Source organism: Siphateles boraxobius, unplaced genomic scaffold (genome assembly GCF_051911475.1).
Source record: "Siphateles boraxobius isolate OS27281-9 unplaced genomic scaffold, OSU_SipBor_1 22, whole genome shotgun sequence".
Lineage (NCBI taxonomy): Eukaryota > Metazoa > Chordata > Actinopteri > Cypriniformes > Leuciscidae > Siphateles > Siphateles boraxobius.
In genome coordinates this window covers 16466450-16487114 of record NW_027508833.1, presented here as the reverse complement: position 1 = coordinate 16487114, position 20665 = coordinate 16466450, and the positions used below count along the sequence as shown (strand labels likewise).

Here is a 20665-nt window from a genome sequence, read left to right as displayed (position 1 = left end):
TGTGATCATCTAAATGATGAAGGTCAAACTAAGATCTTGTATTATGTTCACTATTACAGATGAGTTTTTATGTTTTACTTAAAGTATCCATGTCTTAGTATTGAATTCTGTGACACCATTGACACTTGTCAGCCCAGTTTTTAAAAGTGCATTTAGCCTCTGACAGGTTTATCCACCGTATTCCTCCTTCAATGTGTTGAGGACAATGCAGGATTGAGATCGACCTTGAAAAAAGCACATCTGATCGCTGTGTTTTGTCATTCCTACATCCACTCTCTTCTCTGCTCGCTATCATCAGACAGACAGGCTGTTTAGATATTAACTCGACCCGTGGGAAACATTTGACTTCATTGTAGACCATGTCAAAGTTCGGTTTTAGGTTTTATAGCCTGGCAGAGCTTGATATTTCTTCTCTAATGGCTTTAGAGTTTGAACGTCCTAATTAAGAGGTTTGAACCAGATAACCTTATGTAACCTCATTATACACACTCTGATGGATGCAGATGGTAATTATATTTGCACGTCTTCTCAAATTGTGTAGGCAGAGCTGGTATAAGTTACAATATTATGTTTTTATATCCTGTTCATATTGTGGCACTACCTGTTGACTTATGTGAGCAGTAAAATTTTTCCTTTAATATAATGAAATTAGGTCAGAAATTTGTCTTGCGTTGCAAAATAGATTAAGATACATTTTCTAGTCTTTAGACTCTCTTGACATTCTACAGGGTACTTGACATGTAAATACGTTTGGTTAATGAGGTACACAGTCATTAAACCAGGTCGTAACCACCATACTGTATATTGAGGTAGACACATTCTTCTTAATATTCAGAATAGTGCATCAACAGGGATTTTTCAATGGTAGATCTATTACATTTGTTCCCCTGAATCTTGAGTATTTGGATACATCCTTACATCAACAATTTGCAAAAGCTTTTATTTGAAATAGAAAATAGAAATCTTTTGTAAATGTCTTTACTGTAAATGTCTTTACTGTGAAGGGTCAATCTAATGCATTTTTGCTGAATAAAAGAATTAATTTCTTTCAAAAACATTTACTGACCCCAAACTTTTTAACAGTAATGTATATAATTGAGTTATTGATATTAATTCATATTTCAGGATTAGCCTGATTTCTTTTTAGATTTCTTTGAATAGCAACAACAATATTCCAAATAGAGATTATACCTCCTTATTATCCATGCCGTGTACTTATTGTACTTGTAGTTTTGGTCAATTCTCTAATGGAGGAATTCCTGACCTTACAGTTTGAGACAACCTTCGCATCAATCACAAACCTCAGAAAGACACAGAGATGGTGCTGGCACACTGCTTTCAGAAACACTCTACTCAGGGCAGGGTGAGTTTATGGTCCATTTTGGCTTGAAGATGGCCTTTGTACTTGTTTCATGAATAAGTAACATTTCATTATACTACTCAAGTTATACTTCACTATACAGTAATTGAAATGTTTTTAATTTGTTTACTGATAACATGTTTTTTACTGTTTGCAGACAATTTGGATGTGGTGCCCAGGCCTAAATGTGAATAGAGATGGAGTCCATTTTTAAACAACTTAAATGAACTATGCGCTTGAACATATGGAAAGGATTATTTCATCATTTTTGAAAATGATGCTGGTGGACTGACTGCTGTACAATCATAAGTAGCTGTTTAAAGCACTGAAGGATTAAACTTCCAAGTTAAGTGAGAAACTTTAATCGACGCCAGAAGATGTTCGTTGTCACAAAACCAAGGGCAATGTAGCAACTGTAGTTAGTAAATCCTTATAATGGAGGCTACTAAAACCTCAGGTGAAGCGGAACGTTCCAAACAGATTATAAGTTTCAAAGATGACGAAAAACACTTGCCATCTAAGATGACCCAAAGAGGCCAATCCTCTGGCTCAGAGGACAAAATAAGACTTGTGGAGCAACCCCAGATCCCAGCTGTAAGTCCATCTCGTGGTATGGAGTCACAGGTCCTTGCTTCAGGAAATATTCTTACCTCAAAATCTAGAGAACAGTGTCAAATCCAGCTCAGGAGGAAGAACGTTCCTCTCCCAAACAAACGATATCTTCAGTCGGAATATGAGCTGCTGTCAGAGGACCTTCACAAAAAGGAGCAGAAGTCTGTTAAGACTGGGAAGTATGTATGCCAGTATTGTGGGAGAGCTTGTGCCAAACCCAGTGTACTAAAGAAGCACATCCGTTCTCATACTGGTGAACGACCGTATCCGTGCATTCCTTGCGGTTTCTCATTTAAAACTAAGAGCAACCTCTACAAACACAGAAAATCTCACACCCATGCAGTGAAAGCAGGATTGGCTTCATTTTCAGAACAAGATAGCAAGCATATGGATGACGAGTTAACTGTGGCAGAGGGCGAGATGCGTTTTGATGCTGAGCAGAGCAGTGACACCGATGAAGAAGATGTGGAGGACTTGTCCTTGGATACAGCAAGCCATATAAAGGACACAGAGGGTTTTGTGCACGGCAAAGGAGGGAAACAGGCAAAAAGGGAAATCATGTGCTCTGCTCAGACTTCAGTCAAAAAGGAAACAGGGTCATCAGGAAAAGTATCTTTATGGCAGTTCCGGGAAATGGCGGCACCTGCGGCTATTGCTCAGGTGGACCAAATGATTGAATTCTCCTCCATCAAGCAAAGACTGGCACTTCGGCTTTCAGAGAAGAAAAGTCAAGACTCTGATCAGTCTCTTTCCCTGCCCAGTTCATACAGTAAAGGCAGCACTGATTCAGGATACTTCTCACGTTCTGAGAGTGCAGAGCAACAGTTCAACCAGTCGAGCGCGAATGCCAAATCGTATCAAGAAATTATGTTTGGGAAATGTTATAGACCAACGACTAGGCCAAAGCAATCAATCACCGTACAAACATGCATGACAGAGATAAATGAAGCCACATCTAGCTTCATGATTACATTGAACAAAGGTATGATCCCTGGTGACACAGACTCCTCCATTCACAGAAGCAAAAAAGACCTAGTTCGATCAATAAAAATTGATTCAGAGTCCTTCCAAGAGGAAGATTACCAAGAATGTCAAAACCCTAGCTCTGACTTTCCGGAAACGGTATCAGAGAGTAGTGTATTCTTGCGCAGTAATTCTCTTCCAACATCCTCTAATTCTAATCTAAATGCACCAGAAGGGCTAAGAAGCAGTAATTCATTTGATGAAAGATTGACAGGTGCTGATGTCACCTACAGGGGTGCAATGGGTATGAGAAGACTAATGCGGCAAGCTGCGTTTGAACACTCTGCTAACGAAGGACATACAGAATCAGACTGCTACGCTCATCTGGCTTGTAGCTTAAAATCAGACTTGAAAATTCACAGCATAGATGATTCTAAAATGGGTGCAGAAAACTGTCAGGAAGCTGATCTGTGTTCCATATCTCCAAGCTACTTATCTGAAAATTCTACAAGGAAACGAAGAAAAGACAAAAATGTCATGGAGGAAGAAGACTTTCATATCCAAGTCAATCCTTCTGGACACTCTGAGGAACCTGAAACAAAGCAAACTACTTTAGACACTGCCTTTTCTGACACTGAGAAAAGGGCTGGGAGTAATGTTATCTCTGTCATTCAGCACACAAATTCATTAAACAGACTAAACTCGTCAGAAAAATCAAGCGATGTTAGATCACATCCCTTAGATAAAATTGGCACTTACAAATTCATCGAAAAGGAGCATAGCATGGAGGGTCACAGAACAGAAGGAGTAGACTGGCAATGGGGAAGCAGCAGTTTTTTACACCAGAAACTTCACATGCCTAAACAGCCACCATCTCAGCCCAGTATCCAAGTTCCAGAAATTAGAGTAACTGTGGAGCCTGACAGACCGGAAAAAGTTCAGGATGTAGGGGTCAAGCAGAAGGAAAAACACACTGAAGAGTTCCAGTGGCCACAGAGGAGTGAAACCCTGTCACAGTTTCCAATGGAAAAACTACCACCCAAAAAGAAACGCTTGAGATTAGCAGAGTTGGAATGTTCTTCTGGAGAATCTAGTTTTGAATCTGCTTGCACAAGTCTCTCAAGAAGCCCGAGTCAAGATAGCAATTTATCTCACAGCTCAAGTTTTTCCCAGTCCCTTGACAGAGAGGAAACCCTTACCCTTGTGTCCCAAGCCAACCCAGATGAGTTTAATAAGCCTTTGGAGTTCTTATCTGTGCCAGGTGGTTCACAAAGTCATCACAGAGAGATGAGACGTTCTGCTTCAGAGCAGTCACCCTATAAATTACCCTCAGAGGTTCCAGAATTTCGAAGCAAGTCTTTTGATTATGGCAGTCTTTCTCCTTCATCTTCATCTTATGAAGTTAAAGAGCGTAGAAGGGCCTTCTTGGTTAGGCAGGCATCATTAAGTGGTGAACCCGAGATGCAAGGTGCTACAGTCTCAGATGAAATGAGCAAGAGAACAACCCCACCAAACAAACCATTTACACCTGAGGAATCCATTGAGAAAACGAGGTACTCTTTGATTTCTGGTTGTCCATTTCCACAACACAAACAATATAGCCCAGTGCAAGCTTCATCTCAGTATGTTAAAACAAATGTTTGCAATGTTCAAGACATGGATAGCAGAATGCTTCTAATTAAGAAAGAACCTGAAGAATCCAATGCATTTGAATCTTATATTAACTTAAGAAAACCCCAGGAAGATTGTTCTCAGAGTTTAGGCAATGTTTTGTCAACGATAGCAGTGCTTTCACACGGTCACCAAGCATTATCAAGTCAAAGCACATCCAGCTTGTTAGTTCCAGTCAGAATTCAGATGCAAGTACCATCTTACGGAAACATAACGTACACTAGCATATCTCATATTCTGGATTCTCAAACAAACAATCCTATATCGTGCATAGAACACAAAACTTCCTCCTGTCAAAGTCTTGCTATTGTCCTGCCCCAAAATATCCTAGGTTGTGATCTATCTCCAGTGTCAGGGCACCCAAGGCGACTACTGCAAAGCTCACAGGCATCACCAGCAAAGCTTAATACAGGCATACCTCTATCATTAACCTCCAAAACCATCTCTACTACAGAGGCCCCCAGTGGTGGAGCAAACAAGCGCATGCTCTCACCTGCAAGTAGCAGTGAACTCTTTATTGAAGCGAAACAGCAAAAACGAGTCAAAGATGAGAACATTTATGGCCAGATTGTTGAAGAGCTTAGTGCTGTCGAGTTAGGAAATCTTGAATGTGAAAAAGAAAGTCCCAAGAAAGGTTTCAAATCAGGAAGCACCCCAGAGCTGTGTGAGCCCACTGATGTAGTAGATATGGATGAGGCCAGCCAAGACTTATACAGCAATCCAAAGTTACAGTCTTCTGCCATAATTCCTCAAGACACTGCTCTGATGGAGCGTAAACCAACACCTGAACACACAATGGCTAGTTATCGTTCTGGAATAGCTGCAATGCCCTCTGCAATCACTGGTACTTTACTGTTCTCCAAGTTTCCAGGTCTTCACACTACTACTTGTGTGAGCTGGTGCTATCTCAACTCCACTAAGCCAAATAGCACCCAAACAGTTGCACATTTCTCTGAGTATGCCTCATGGCTTGTGAGATGCCATAACCCTAACCCACCCGATCTTAGCACTGGGATGGTTCTTGCTCTTCTCCGATCCAAACAGGGGAGGCAGAATACTATTTATTCAATCGCTACCATACATCAGCCTGAAGTACTTGTGACCTCCACCCCCTGGAGACCGAAGCAAGAACAAGTATGTTGCCTGTTGTTGATTTTTTGCTGATTTGCCACTTGCTACTATGGTATATTTAACTTTACGATTTTCCGATATTTGTCTTCTGTGGTATTGCAGGTAACTCCGGACTACAGAGAGGAAGATACAAAACAGGACGTGAGGATAAGAGACATAAGCCAGAGGTGCAAATCTTTACGAGAGGATGTTGCATCTACTATACGGCAAATAGAACCAGTCCGTGTGAAGATTTTTGAAGGAGGGTATGGATATGTACTTTGATAATGCTAATGTTGGTGCGTGACTTTAGAAATGCCCCCTAACGAAAGTGTCCTCTTTTTGTGATTGTTTATCAGGTACAAGTCCAATGAGGAATATGTGTATGTGAGGGGTCGTGGTCGGGGAAAGTATATATGTGAAGAGTGTGGCATTCGTTGTAAGAAGCCAAGCATGCTCAAGAAACACATTCGAACGCACACGGATGTGAGACCCTATATGTGCAAGTGCTGCAACTTTGCTTTTAAAACTAAAGGTTGGTTTTACCATGTTCTTATTCAAGGATGACTGCAAAAGTTTGGAATAGAAAAATAACCCCTGTCTTTTTTTCAGGGAATCTCACCAAGCATATGAAGTCAAAAGCTCACATGAAAAAATGCCTTGAACTAGGAGTTTCACCCACAGCCATGGACCATACAGAGGATACTGGTAGGAACTTTACTTCAGTAATGATGTGCAGTAGTGTCACTAATAGCAAAGCTTTTAGTTTAGCTGCATTTGTTAGTAGCAAGGTGTTAGTATTGCTATAAATGTGGAACATTTCCGTAGAAATTTGTTTTTTTTAATAAGTAGTCGGTTCTCGTTGACAATACTATAGCTTCACTGTAGAAAACTACTTTTTCATGCATTTGTAAAGGCTAGCTTAGTTAATTTTTCTGTAGAATAGTTGCTAGCTTTCAGTAGCAAATCTCCAAATCTGTATTCTTATAAGGGCCTTAACATGATACTAATTATGAACACCCCTATATGTCAGAATTCTTTTTCATTTTATGCTCTTGCTGCTTGTGTAGATGACACCCAGAAGTCCTCTGGCATAATGTCATTGGAAACGAATATTAAACATCAGTTCTCAGATGTGGAAGACTCTGATGGTGTCGATGACGATGAACCAGACGATGATGAAGATGATGAATGTGATGGTGATTCTACTCCAAAAACTCTGTCCAGAAGCACAAGTCCACAGTCCTATGCAGTCAACAAGCCATGTCTGTCCGCTTGCGTCCCTAAACACTTTGACCCAAGCCGCAATCTACTGAAGGAACAGCTTGAAGTTTCTTCTCAGAATATTGAGGATGATCTGACCTTTGAGCAGTCAAGCAGCTCCTTTGAGTCTTGCCCACCTCAGCTGCTATCACCTTGTTGGGATTCACCTCGTCAGAGGTACATATCCCCAAGAGGAGATCTCTCGCCACAACGTCACCTGATGTCATGCCGGGATTCGTCTCCTTTAAGGGCCATTTCTCCAAGGAGAGATCTGAGCATCAGAGGGGACTTTTCAACCATCCGGCAGCTGTCACCTGTAAGACCTACAGGTTCGGACCCATCGGGGCAGCGACCACAGTCTCCACTGGGTCGACATAAAGGGGTGCTCAGGGCCGTGTCTCCAAGGAGAGGGTCTTATCAGCATAGGACCCTCATGGATCCGGGAAGGAGTGTGAGATTTCAAGCTTCTCCCCTTAGACCAATCACCGGAATGCACTCAGACGTAGGAATGGTATGCTTTTACATTTACGCATTTTGGCAGACACTTTTATCCAAATTAACTTGTATTGCATTCAAGGTACACATTTTTAACAGTTCTTGCTTTCCCTGGGAATTGAACCCATGATCTTACAAGTGTACCTTCTAATTTGTAAAATAATAAAATGTACCTTATAATTTGTATAGCTGTTAACTAATATTTTTAGGTCTAAAAACCATTGAGTACACCTCTTAACTGTTTTTGTAATGTAGCATTTCTACAGTTTTCAGCCTTAAAGGCACAGTTCACCCAAAACATTTTGATTCAGTCATTGTTCACTGACCCTCATGTCGTTCCTAACTCTTATGCAGTTATGTTTTTCTCTAAAACAGATATGGGAAACCAATACAAATTTTTGGTCCTTTTTGACAGCCATTGTCCCAATGAGCTGCCTTTGTGTAGATTGAAAGATGCATGAAGATTGTTACGTTCTTAAAGATGTAAAGGGGATGATTACGCAACATTTACGTGAGATACTGTTGCCATGTGTGCGAGTAGCAGAAACAACCAGGAAGAGCAGAATTAACGTTGAAATTGACAAGGTATAAAGATGTTTCAAAAACACATTATAAATGTAAAAGAAAAACGAATAATCAGAAAAACAGTGAAAGAAAGTGTCGCTAAATCAATGAAATCAAAACATAACTCCCATAAATATTTAACCCAAACTTCTAAAACTACCTACCAAAAGAAAAATGCAGAAACAAACCCGAAATCTTCAGCGTACGCAGCCTTAAATAAACTACGCTGACTAAATAAAAAATAAATACAATGGGTGGTGATCACTCTCCAACTAACTAACAAAAAAACATGCTATCTATCATGGTTTTTAAAGGTGGAATCCTATAAATAGGATAAATATCTATTTATAGAGGCCAACAATCATTAGAAGAAAAACTCAGGAAACACAAACGAAAATTAAACCTAATTGGGCTACTGCATACAACACACCGCGTTCAAATTAGATTAACTGCGTTTAATCCAGTCATCGGTCACACGCAAATTTTCATACCAAAACTACTCCAAGTCTGATGCCTGTATTTCATTTTCTGAAAATAGCTTACAGACCTGAATGAACTGGTCAGCACCATGAACAATGTTCTTACTAGGGCTGAAACGATTCCTCGAGTTACTCGAGTTACTCGATTACAAAAATTCCTCGAGGCAAAAACTCTGCCTCGATTCAAGCCTCGTTAAATTACTATGTAAAATGTAATTCACTATACGCGGATCTATACTATAGCGCGTGATACATTTTGAATTTATTTGGCACGATGGCGGAGGGTAAAGATGTCCATAAACGGCAGAGAATGTCAAAAGTTTGGGATCCTTACATACTTAAAAAGGAAGAGAACAAGGTGCAATGTGTCTACTGCGAAGTAGACCTGGCATACCACAACAGTACGACTTCAATGATTCAGAATCTGAACCGAAAACATCCACTCCATGCTCTAACCAAGCGTCACTGAAACATAACCTAATGGTTTGTTCACACCGAACGCGAATAGAGCGTCAAATACGCGTCTATCGCGTCTAGTTAGACGCTTAAACATTCGCTCGAGTTAAAATTTTTCAACGTGCGCGGAAGACGTTCGCGTCATTCGCGTCTTTGCACTGACTTTGTATGTAGCCTAATCTACTCGCGCAAATAATTAAAGTTGCGTTCGGTGTGTGAACCCCTTCACTTACACACACACACACACGCATACACACACACACATGCACCCTCGTCTCTCTCACGCGCCAGTCAGATCAATTGCGGCAATGCATCACATATGCTTAAACTTTCATGTAGCCACGCAACAATAATTTCAGCATGCATTCACTGTATACACCGCGACGTGATAGAGGAACACATATTGTATTGCAGTCTTTGCGAGACCCTGTTTGTATGTCACGTCTTCCAAATAGTTACAGACAACAACAAAAAATGAAATTCCCCAGCCTGCTTCTCCAAATCCAATCGTACTTTTGGGGAAGACATTTTAATTGGCTACCAAAGTAATTGAGCATAGAACATTGTTGGCACTTATACTAAATGGGTAAAAATTGCAATAAATAGGCCTAGTTTTGGAGCCAAATGTTGGAGTTGGAATACGTTTTTTTTGTTTGTATTTTGAGAAATAAAAGCCAAATGCTTGACCATTTTACAGCCACATCATTTTCGTTATGCATTATTTGTTTTAGTTGTTTAAAAACACACACAAAATTATCCGATTACTCGATTAATCGATCGATTAAGTGCTAGATTAATCGATTACAAGAAGAATCGATAGCTGCAGCCCTAGTTCTAACCCCCCTCCCCCTCCCCCCTTCTTTTCCAGGATCAAGGGGATACTCCTCAGAATCTGTATGTTCCTGTTGGCCTATGCAGCAGTAGGGATCTGTCCACAACCCTGTTGCCAGACATCTTCAGCCATTTGCCTTTGCACTCTCAAGGACAGGTGCCAACACCTGTTCCGATGATCCCTATTGGGGGGATAAGAATGCCATCCACCTCCATATCTGGTGCTGCTGGGGAGAGAAATACGCTCCCATCAATTCCACAGGGGAAAATATTAGAAACGGCTAGTTCAGACCGGACCTCAGCCCTTGTCCTAGATCCTGGAGTTGCCTACAGTGGAGAAATAGCAACCTCTTCCACTGGCCTTTATAGCAAAGATGATAAAAAGGAGGAGAGCATCCATATCTGTGCAAAAGCTATTGCATCCCTCAGAATCACATCTGAAGATGCTGCCGATAGACCACCTAAAAGCTGATTTTGTAAGCATTGTATAATCACATTCAAAAGTAAAACTAAATCCAAGCTCAGACCAGAAACATACTTTATGCAAGTATTCAAACCAAGTGAATGGTTGTGTTGAACATACCTTACATGCTTTCTTGTGTTGCACTGGCGGTTCTTCTGTACTCAATGGGCGATAGAGTTACCTTTAAGTGTCTGTGCCATTAAACTGGATGTGTTATTATTCAGGTAGCTGCTGTAAACAAGCCACGTTTAACAAACTTTAACCAACTTTCTCAGATAAATTCTCAATAGTTGACCTGAAAGAGAACAATGACTCCCCCTTGCAGCATTATACATTGCAGTCTGATACATTTCAGAAGGTAAAAATGCACAAAATCAAACTTGTGTAGAGTGTGTTTTTGGCCTTGGAGTCTGACAAAGTGTATTTGGAGTTTTGGTAACGTGGGCAGAAACAAAAAATATGCACAACATCTCGCATTTTCATTCATTTCAATGCACCAGCCATATACTCTATACCTGCCATACCAATTTTAACTATAATTGTGTATAAGCTTCAAATTTACAACAATACGTGCAAAAAAAAAAAAATAGATCAGTATTTCATGAAAACTATTTAAATTGCAGATCTGCATCTCACAGGACAATTTAAACAATTCCTACAGGAAGTGCATCAAGTCCCAAGTATAATACAAAGCACTAATCGCATTTCTAACTGACATCGTCTTCATTGACTTCTGCTTGTGCCTTTTAAGAAGATGTTTGGATATCCCTCAAAGAGAGAAAGTCATTCGATGTACCCTATTTATGCACTTAACAATAGTGGTGGTCATTAAGGTTAACTAATATGAGATATTGTGGTTGCTTTTTGAGATTGCACTTATTACGTACAGTATGTTAAAGTTTGCATATTGCATTAAGCTGTGCTATGACATTGCCTTGTATGCTGTTGTATATTTTTGCTGGCACCTTTATAACTTAACTGCATTATGTGCATTCAAGATTATGAACCTAAAAGTGTTGATGATAAATTCTTTAAAAAGCCCTTTTGTTTAAACCTTCTCCACCGTATAGTATTTTTCTAAATGTATCATACCTCGTTTCCTTTAACCTTTAGATTTTTCTGCACTTAAGCAAAGAAATGTCATTACAAGGCATTTTTAATATAGATCTGCATATTATTATATAAAAAGTGGTAAGTATTGTCCATTAATATGACTATTTGAAGCACTTTCTATGTAGCTGATAGACTGAATGCCATGTCATCAATATTGGAGCTCTTTTGAATCATTTTAGATTTTAGATTTTTTTTCATTGAATTAATCTTGACACAACATTCCAGTCACTGTTAAGTCAATTATATGTGCACATACAGTACATGCACACATATTTACATGTTTATACACACGTGCATATTTACAAACAAACAAACACACACACACACACACACACACACACACACACACACACACACACACACACACACACACACACACACACACACACACACACACACACACACACACACACACACACACACACACACACACACACACACACACACACACACACACACACACACACACACACACACACACACACACACACACTATCATGTACTGTAATTACTTTTGAAGAGTGTCTTGTGTAGAAGTAAACAAAAATGAAATGGTCTATTTGAAGGGATAGTTGCTTTTTTCAGGTTTTTCTTGTCAATAGATGAATGGGTTTGTCTGGTGAAACTGTCTGACTGTTTGAATGTATGAAATTTTAACCTAAGTCATTTTAAATGTCTTTAAGAAGGTATAAGTGCTATCTCATATTAAACATATTGATATCATATGAAGTAGCAGTCAGTTTATGGTATTTATTTTAATATTCTGAGTATTTAAAAATGCTGAGATGGTAAATTTAAACTGAGATGGTAAATTTAAACTGAGTTTATACTGAAGGAACTTTCATGTCATGTTTACAGTATTACATATTAAAGATTTTGAGGTATCTAGTTTCAGTTTATGGCATTTTAGAAGTTATAACTGTTATTTATCTTTGGACTGGTACATGGTCATCGTTTATAGAAGTTTATGAATGTTTCTTTTGTTTTGCCCATAAAGGCAGCTGATTTCTTATTATTTAAATGTTTGTTTTTGTTTTACTCTGATTACAAGATGTCCTTTAGAAAAAAAAATAAAAAAAATTAAAGTTCTATCATAAAAAATTGTTGACGATGTTCTTACCTCAAAATGCAATATTCGTATTAACTGTAATAAAAAATCTGATTAATAAGGAAATGTAATTTCATCTCTAATTTAAGTTTCAGAATAAGTTTTTGCTTCTTTACCATATTTAGCACCTTACCATATGCTCCTTTTGCATTATTTTGTTTGGTAAATCTTTACAACAAGGTCTCATTTGTTAATATTCACCTACATGAACAATAACATTCACCTACATGAACACATTTATTACAGCATTAATTCCTCTTTGTACAATTATAACTTTTGGTTTTAACAATGTAATCTTAAATTTTTAAATCAACAAAAACTAACAATAATAAATGCTGCATAAGTATTGTTCATTATTAGCTTATGTTAACTAATGATAACTAATGTTAACTTTTTTTCATTACAAATTATATATTAATTACAGTAAAAATTTTAAGTGGGAATTTTCTAAAGAATTTAAGACTCCATATGTGGTCATGAGAGATTAATGAGATTTAATGTTTGCAATGAAACATACATCTACAATAATACATAATACAATCAGCATACAACAGTCAGCATTACACAGTGATTATGTTAGAGAATATGTAAAATGAGAAGATTATTATAGTGCAAAATATTTACAAACAATTATACTGCCTCTCACAGTGTTTTATTCACAGTGAGATAGAGAATAATGTAAACACCTGGATGGATGCCATGCAATCATGCAGTTTGATGATGTGAAAATTATCTTTTACATTTGCATTCTTTTGTCTGTTATTTTCAAGTTTACGATTGTCATTGATTTGTTAAATAGCCCAACCTTCTGCAGAGGATTTCAAAAATCTCAGCCATACACAGAATCAGGGTGATAATGGTGAAAATGTACATTGCACTGAGGAAGATAGTCTTTTCAAAGTGTTCTGGTACCATACACTTGGTGAAGATTAATGTCTTCTCTAGTGAACTGGCATCACAGAAGTACAGCGAATGAACTAGGAATCCAAAGAGTCGAATCTGGAGCCAGAATGCTGCCATCTCCAGGACGATTCGTAACAGTACAGAAATGATGTAGAACACAGTATATGTTGGTTGGTCCAGAATATCCTCTTGATCTATGTTTTTATACGCGGCATAGAGATGAAACACGGCCCCTGGAACAAGAACCGTCACTAGCTGAAGGGCCCAAAACACCTGCAGCAAAAAACAAAAAAAACAAAAAAAACAACAATAACTTAATTGCACTGTAAAAAAAAAAAATCCAATTGTTTTTTCAAAACAATCCTGCCAGCTGTGGTTGTCGGAATGATTCTGTAAAAAATACAGTAAAAATGTAAACATATTTACCAAACAACCTGGACATTTCACATTATAAAACTTACTGTTAACCTAGTAACAGTTATTTTTCTGTAGTGTTTTTACAATATTTTACAGTTAAAATGACACAATTTTTTTTACAGTGTGATGATGCATAGATTGGGGCTAGTTGTCACATTTTCTCCAATGAATATTTCTATTTTTTAAGCTTAAATTCTTGACTGCAACAAATAAATAAATACATGGTAGTAAATAATAAATAAATATACATTTTTTAGGATGCTTTGATAAATAGAAAAATCAAAAGAACAGCATTTACTTGAAATATATATATTTTTTGTAAAATTATAAATGTGTTTACTGTCACTTTTCATTGATTTAATGCGTCCTTGCTTAATAAAATTATTATTTTCTTTCTTTGTTTCTTTTATTTTTTTATTTTACGTAGCCCAAACTTTTAAATGGTAGTGTATCACATTTACACAAAAATATTAACCAAGCACAACTGGTTTCACAATTAATTCACCTTTGTCATCACATGAACTATTAATTATTACAGACTTTTGACTGGAAGTGTACAAAATAAATAAATAAAATGCCCCAATAACAGGGCATGTTGTCACAGTCTCAATGGCGTTTTAGCATTTAGTTTAAAATAAAATAAAACAATAAAAATTATTATGCAGGACAAAAGTAATGAAAAACAAAAATGGATAAGGTAACCTACAAATAGTTTGGGCCAACAGAGAGAATGAATAATACAATTACAATACTTAAACTGCACCTGAAATTTATGTAAAATACTGTTGTCCTGAGAACACTGTTCAAACTTTTTATAACTGGACCTTTTGACTGAAAATTGAGATCCAGTTCTTGTGAGAAAAAAAACAACAATGAGATACATTCCATCTTCAGACTTTAATTTTTACCTTAAAAATGACCTTTAAACTTTACCTGGGGTGTTACAGGTCTGAACTGATTGTAACAGAAGAGGTTGAGCTCCCTTCTTTCGGGGTCACAGCTGAAGTGAAGGGCCTCATTCCCATAAACCGCAAATCCCAGAACACCCAGGAAGAACATGCGGACGGAGCCAAAAAACAGGGTGTGGAATTGACCAATCACAGTTGGAGGCCGGAGCTACAAAATGAAAACAGTATAGGTGCATTTACATGGACCAGTGTATTCTGATTACAATCAGTTTAATGGAAAATTTTGCGCATGTGCAATGATGTAGAATGACGAAATGACGCACAGAACGAGCTGATGCTGTTGTTGACGCAGAACGTTTGAGCTTCTGTAAGAACCAATGAGGTTCATTCATGTGTTATGCAGCATGTTTGAGCTTCTGTAAGAACCAATGAAGTCCATTCTCGTGTTACGCAGCACATTTAAGCTTCCTGAAGAACCAATGAGGTTCACTCTCGTTTACACAGCATGTTTGCAATTCTGTAAGAACCAATGAGATTAATTTTCATGTTACGCATCACGTTTGAGCTTCCACAAGAACCAATGAGATTCATTCTCGTGTCACGCAGCACGTTTGAGCTTCCACAAGAACCAATGAGATTCATTCTCGTGTCACGCAGCACGTTTGAGCTTCAGCAAGAACCAATGACGTTCATTCTCAAGTTACGCAGCATGTTTGAGCTTTTGTAAGAACCAATGACGTTCATTTTCGTGTTACGCATCATGTTTGAGCTTCCACAAGAACCAATGATGTTCATTCTCGTGTTACGCAGCACGTTTGAGCTTCAGCAAGAACCAATGACATTCATTCTCATGTTATGCAGCACATTTGAGATTATGCAAGAACCAAAGAGGTTCATTCTCGTGTTAAGCAGCACGTTTGAACTTCAGCAAGAACCAATGACGTTCATTCTCCTGTTACGCAGCGGCAGCATGTTTGAGCTTCAACAAGAACCAATGAGGATAATTTTCGTGTCACGCAGTACGTTCGAGCTTCCTCAAGAACCAGTGAGGTTCATTCTTGTGTTACGCATCATGTTTGAGCTTCCACAACAACCAATGAGGTTCATTCTAGTGTCACGTACCACATTTGAGCTTCTGCATGAACCAATGAGTTTCATTCTCGTGTTACGCAGCACGTTTGAGCTTCCTCAAAAACCAATGAGGTTCGTTCTCATGTTACGCAGCATGTTTGAGCTTCCTCAAAAACCAAAGAGGTTCGTTCTCATGTTACGCAGCATGTTTGAGCTTACTCAAAAACCAATGAGGTTCGTTCTCATGTTACGCAGCATGTTCGAGCTTCCTCAAGAACCAATGAGGTTCATTCTTGTGTTACGCATCATGTTTGAGCTTCCACAACAACCAATGAGGTTCATTCTAGTGTCACGTACCACATTTGAGCTTCTGCATGAACCAATGAGTTTCATTCTCGTGTTACGCAGCACGTTTGAACTTCCTCAAAAACCAATGAGGTTCGTTCTCATGTTACGCAGCATGTTTGAGCTTCCTCAAGAACCGATGAGGTTCTTTCTTATATTAATCAGCACGTTTTAGCTTCCTCAAGAACCAATGAGGTTCTTTCTCATGTTACGCAGCGTGTTTAAGCTTCCTCAAAAACCAATGAGGTTCGTTCTCATGTTACGCAGCATGTTTGAGCTTCCTCAAGAACCAGTGAGGTTTGTTCTCATGTTACGCAGCACGTTTGAGCTTCCTCAAGAACCGATGAGGTTCTTTCTTATATTAATCAGCACGTTTTAGCTTCCTCAAGAACCAATGAGGTTCTTTCTCATGTTACGCAGCGTGTTTAAGCTTCCTCAAGAACCAATGAGGTTCATTCTCGTGTTACGCAGCACATTTGGGCTTCAGAAAAATGCTGCCTTCAGAGGAAGCATTCCACAGTAGGGAGTCATCGGGGCACGTCGGAATCCAGTGTTAGCTTTACTTCCTGTCTCCTTCATCTGATGGCTTTTTGAAGGCAGCATAGATGTGTCCTTCCCTGCCTTTGACTTCACACAATCATGTGCGCTTTCCATTCGGAGACAGTTGAGCTAGAAAAAGAAAGATGGCGTCTAAAAGTTGCGGTTGTTGGTCAGTTTGTGTGTAAATGCACGTTTTTCAGCGTTTTCCACTTCCGATGTCATTTCTCGAGAAATTACTAATGTAGTAAATATTTGTTTAGTGCTCACAAAAGCTCCCTCATTAAACTGTTTCATAGCTTTGTGAGCAAATGCTGCCTGTCATTGCATAAAGCAGTGAGACAACATCTGACTGCCTGAGTTTTCGGCTCCAGCCTTATTGTGCATCAAGCAGGTTCGGTTGAAATGTTTATGTATGCTGATCAATGTTTATATATGAACAAAAGCCTAAATTTCATATGTTCATCATATAAAGCGATAAAGTCTCTTTAGAAATTTTGGACTAAACCATTTAATTCATATGGATTAGTTTTACGATCTCTTTATGAACTTTTTCAAAGTGGTATTTGCGTAGCTTTCAATGGAGGGACAGAACGCTCTCAGATTTCATTAAAAATATCTTCATTTGTGTTTCAAAGATGACGAAAGTCTTACGGGTTTGGAACGTCATGAGGGTGAGTAATTAATGACAGAATTTTCATTTTTGGGTTAACTATCCCTTTTGAAGCTTGTGACATATAAACACACTTTATTTAGCGTTCTGGTAAATACTATGTTTGGATTCATCAAACAAGTGTCTATATAAACGTGGCTGTACTGAATTACAATACAAAGTAACTCTGAAAGTAAAGAAGACCTCAAACAAATATGTACAAAAATTGAGAAACTGCTGAAATCAAATGTTTACTCAAAATTCACACACACAAACACACACACACATAATCTGTTGGCATGGTTAACACTAATTTATTACAATAAATTAAAAACACCCATTTACACGGAATATAATTAATGCAGGGATTTTGATGTTATAATCAATGTTGATTTTGCAACAAAAAAAATAAATAAATAAACATGATCAGGAAAAATGCAAATAAAAACATCACCAGCACACATTAATTCTGTCTTACTTACGCATCCCTCGTAGAAGTTCTTGATGTAGTTTAAGGACATGATAATGTCTTTTTTCTTTAAGTTCAAATAGTCTGTAATGCTTTGCCCTCATGTCAGACCTGTTGCCTTCTGCTGAGCTCCAGCTCAAACGCTGCTGTTCCAGTTGACCTGTGCAGCTCCGGTCAATGCATTTTCCCTTTCATCTACTCTACCTACATTGATTTACCCATGAGGTACAAAAAGACAACAAAAAGGCAAAAACAAAAGAACTGAACATGTGCTCCTCACATAATCCCCATTCAACTACGTCAGCAGAAAAAAACAGGCCTTTAGAGGCATAATGGGGGAACAGCTGACAAAAAGTTTAAGACAAAGTAAATTAAAGAAACCAAGACACGGCAATAAAACAAATACAACAGCTGATGTTTTCAAACCGATGTAAATGTCTTTAGTATATCACTTATGCTACTTTGGATTTTGTATGCATGTAAATCTATATACAGTCATCTTCGCATTTTCAAGATCAATGGAAACACTTTCACTAAAATGAACAAAGCAAAAAAAAAAATGTATATACTATATATATATATATATATATATATAATTTGAATTTGATTATATTTTGTATAAGCTTACTAGCCTGAGCCCAAGTAGAGAGTTTGTCCACCTCATTTAATCAGGCATAAAGCAAGACTCATGGGAAATACTTAACAACTGGAAGTTAAAAACTAGAGTTTTTTCATATTTCATGGTAAGAGCACGATTGCGTACAGAGAGGCCTTAAAAACTGCTAGATCTGCTCATTTTTCAACCCTATTAGAAGAAAAGGTAACACTTTACAATACGGGTGCACTAATATGCATTAATTCATACTTAACTAATGCACATATAATCATGAGTTAATGTATGACTCATGAAGAACTAAACCATTAATTAATTATTACTGCATCAGCAACTAATAAAGAGTCTATATGATTAATAGATTAAGTAATACATGACTTGCTATTAATTAAACGTGTCATCATGTATTAATTCCTTAATAACATATTTTATTAACTAATAATGTAAATTAATGTGTTAATTACCACAATTAGTCAACGCTATGCACTTCAACTTCCTGTTGTCTGCTTTAATTCCTCATTAGCTAATGATTTTCAAATCTATCATTATGTTATGACTTTACTTGTTGAGGCACATGACTATTAACTAATTGTTAAGTAATATGTAATTTTGGTTTTGACATCCACACTATGGATTTCAATTTCCAGCCTTTTACAACCGGGATTCCACTGTGCCAGATGAACCACCGCATCCAACAGTTCATGGCACAGGAGAGTGTCAGGTTAAGCTTGAGCTCGAGGATTTAAAGGCAGAACACTGAGAATATGTGGTCAAGCTCTGCTATCTCATAACACTGTGTCTAGACCAGACAAAGACACTAGAACCCATTATAATCAGTGCTACAACACTGGGTGCGACACAATGCTACACAACACAACAAACCCGCGACAGTAAACTGATGCCTTACTCTATTTCTGACGTACTCCAGGCTCTTGCGCTACTTCTGTTATGAAGGACAAATGGACTTGCAATAGTCTGTCATGTCCAGTGTAGACCGCTGTAATGGTGTCGTCCAGTTTAAACACGGTGTAACAGCGTCAGTATTTCAGATTCTGGTGTGCTGATATTTGTGTGCGACCCAACTTACCCATCCTTCAAACACTCTCTGAAATTACACTCACTGCATGTGCAACTGCCCCACAGACCTTTAGTGGGGATGACAAAACCCATAACCATAATGACATATTACTTAACAATTAGTTAATAGTCATGTGCCTCAACAAGTAAAGTCATAACATAATGATAGATTTGCAAATCATTAGCTAATGATTAATTAAAGCACACAACTGGAAGTTGAAGTGCATAGCGTTGACCAATTGTGGTAATTAACACATTCATTTACACTATTAGTTAATAAAATATGTTATTAGGGAATTAATACATGATGACACGTTTAATTAATAGCAATTCATTTATTACTTAATCTATTAATCATATAGACTCTTTATTAGTTGCTGGTGCAGTAATAATTAATTAATGGTTTAGTTCTTCATGAGTCATATATTAACTCATGATTATCTGTGCATTAGTTAAGTATTAATCAATGCTTATTAGTGCACCGTTATTGTAAGGTGTTACCGAAGAAAATAAACAAAACCATAGGTATTTGTTTGAAATAGTGGCTAAACTAACGGAAAATAAAGCTTCAACCACAGACATTTCCAAGCAGCACAGCAGTAATGACTTTATGAACTTCTTTAGTTACAAGATTGTTAATATCAGGCAGAAAATTATAACTATGCAACCGTCTACTACAGTATCGCACCAGGCAGTGCATTGTAGTGTCCCTGAGGAGAAATGTGATTCATTCATTTCTATTAGAGTGGGAGAATTTTCTAAACTCGTTAAATCATCTAAATCGACAACATGTATGTTAGACCCTATACCGACTAAGCTATTTAAAGAGATGCTTCCAGAGGTCATAGATCCTCTTCTTAATATCATCTTTGTCATTAGGATACATACCAAAAACTTTTAAGCTGGCTACGATTAAAACGCTTGTTAAAAAAACGCAACTTGATCCTACAGAATTAGTCAATTACAGGGCGATCTCTACCTTTTCTGTCAAAGATACTAGAAAAGGCAGTATCCACACAACTATGTTCCTTTTTAGAAATAAATGGTATCTGCGAGGATTTTTCAGTCAGGATTTAGACATTGCACTGAGACAGCTCTCATTAGAGTCACAATGATTTGCTCTTATCATCCGATCGTGGTTGTATCTCTCTATTAGTGTTACTGGATCTTAGTGCTGCATTTGAT

General features: G+C 37.8%; 2 protein-coding genes across 7 annotated transcripts in view; one reads left to right on the top strand and one right to left on the bottom strand.

Moving 5' to 3' along the window:
- hivep2b (HIVEP zinc finger 2b) overlaps positions 1-12481 on the top strand; it is a 28310-nt gene extending 15829 nt beyond the window's left edge. For 4 of the 6 annotated variants that reach the window (XM_077238710.1, XM_077238708.1, XM_077238709.1 and 1 more), the window contains 7 exons: positions 1272-1363; positions 1518-5740; positions 5840-5982; positions 6076-6251; positions 6329-6424; positions 6787-7490; positions 9842-12481. In XM_077238710.1, coding sequence (XP_077094825.1) covers positions 1796-5740; positions 5840-5982; positions 6076-6251; positions 6329-6424; positions 6787-7490; positions 9842-10276 — 5499 coding nt within the window. In that variant the 5' untranslated portion in view covers positions 1272-1363; positions 1518-1795 and the 3' untranslated portion in view covers positions 10277-12481. The remainder of the gene's footprint in view (positions 1-1271; positions 1364-1517; positions 5741-5839; positions 5983-6075; positions 6252-6328; positions 6425-6786; positions 7491-9841) is intronic. The other 2 variants (XM_077238714.1, XM_077238713.1) reach the window with 1 other exon arrangement.
- A 787-nt stretch (positions 12482-13268) lies between these two features.
- LOC143746367 (gap junction epsilon-1 protein) lies at positions 13269-17842 on the bottom strand. The gene is made up of 3 exons (XM_077238186.1): positions 17804-17842; positions 14742-14924; positions 13269-13664 (listed from the first exon to the last, which is right to left on the bottom strand). Exons 1-3 carry the CDS (start codon positions 17840-17842, stop codon positions 13269-13271), a joined length of 618 nt encoding a protein of 205 aa, XP_077094301.1.
- Between the last annotated feature and the right edge of the window lie 2823 nt (positions 17843-20665).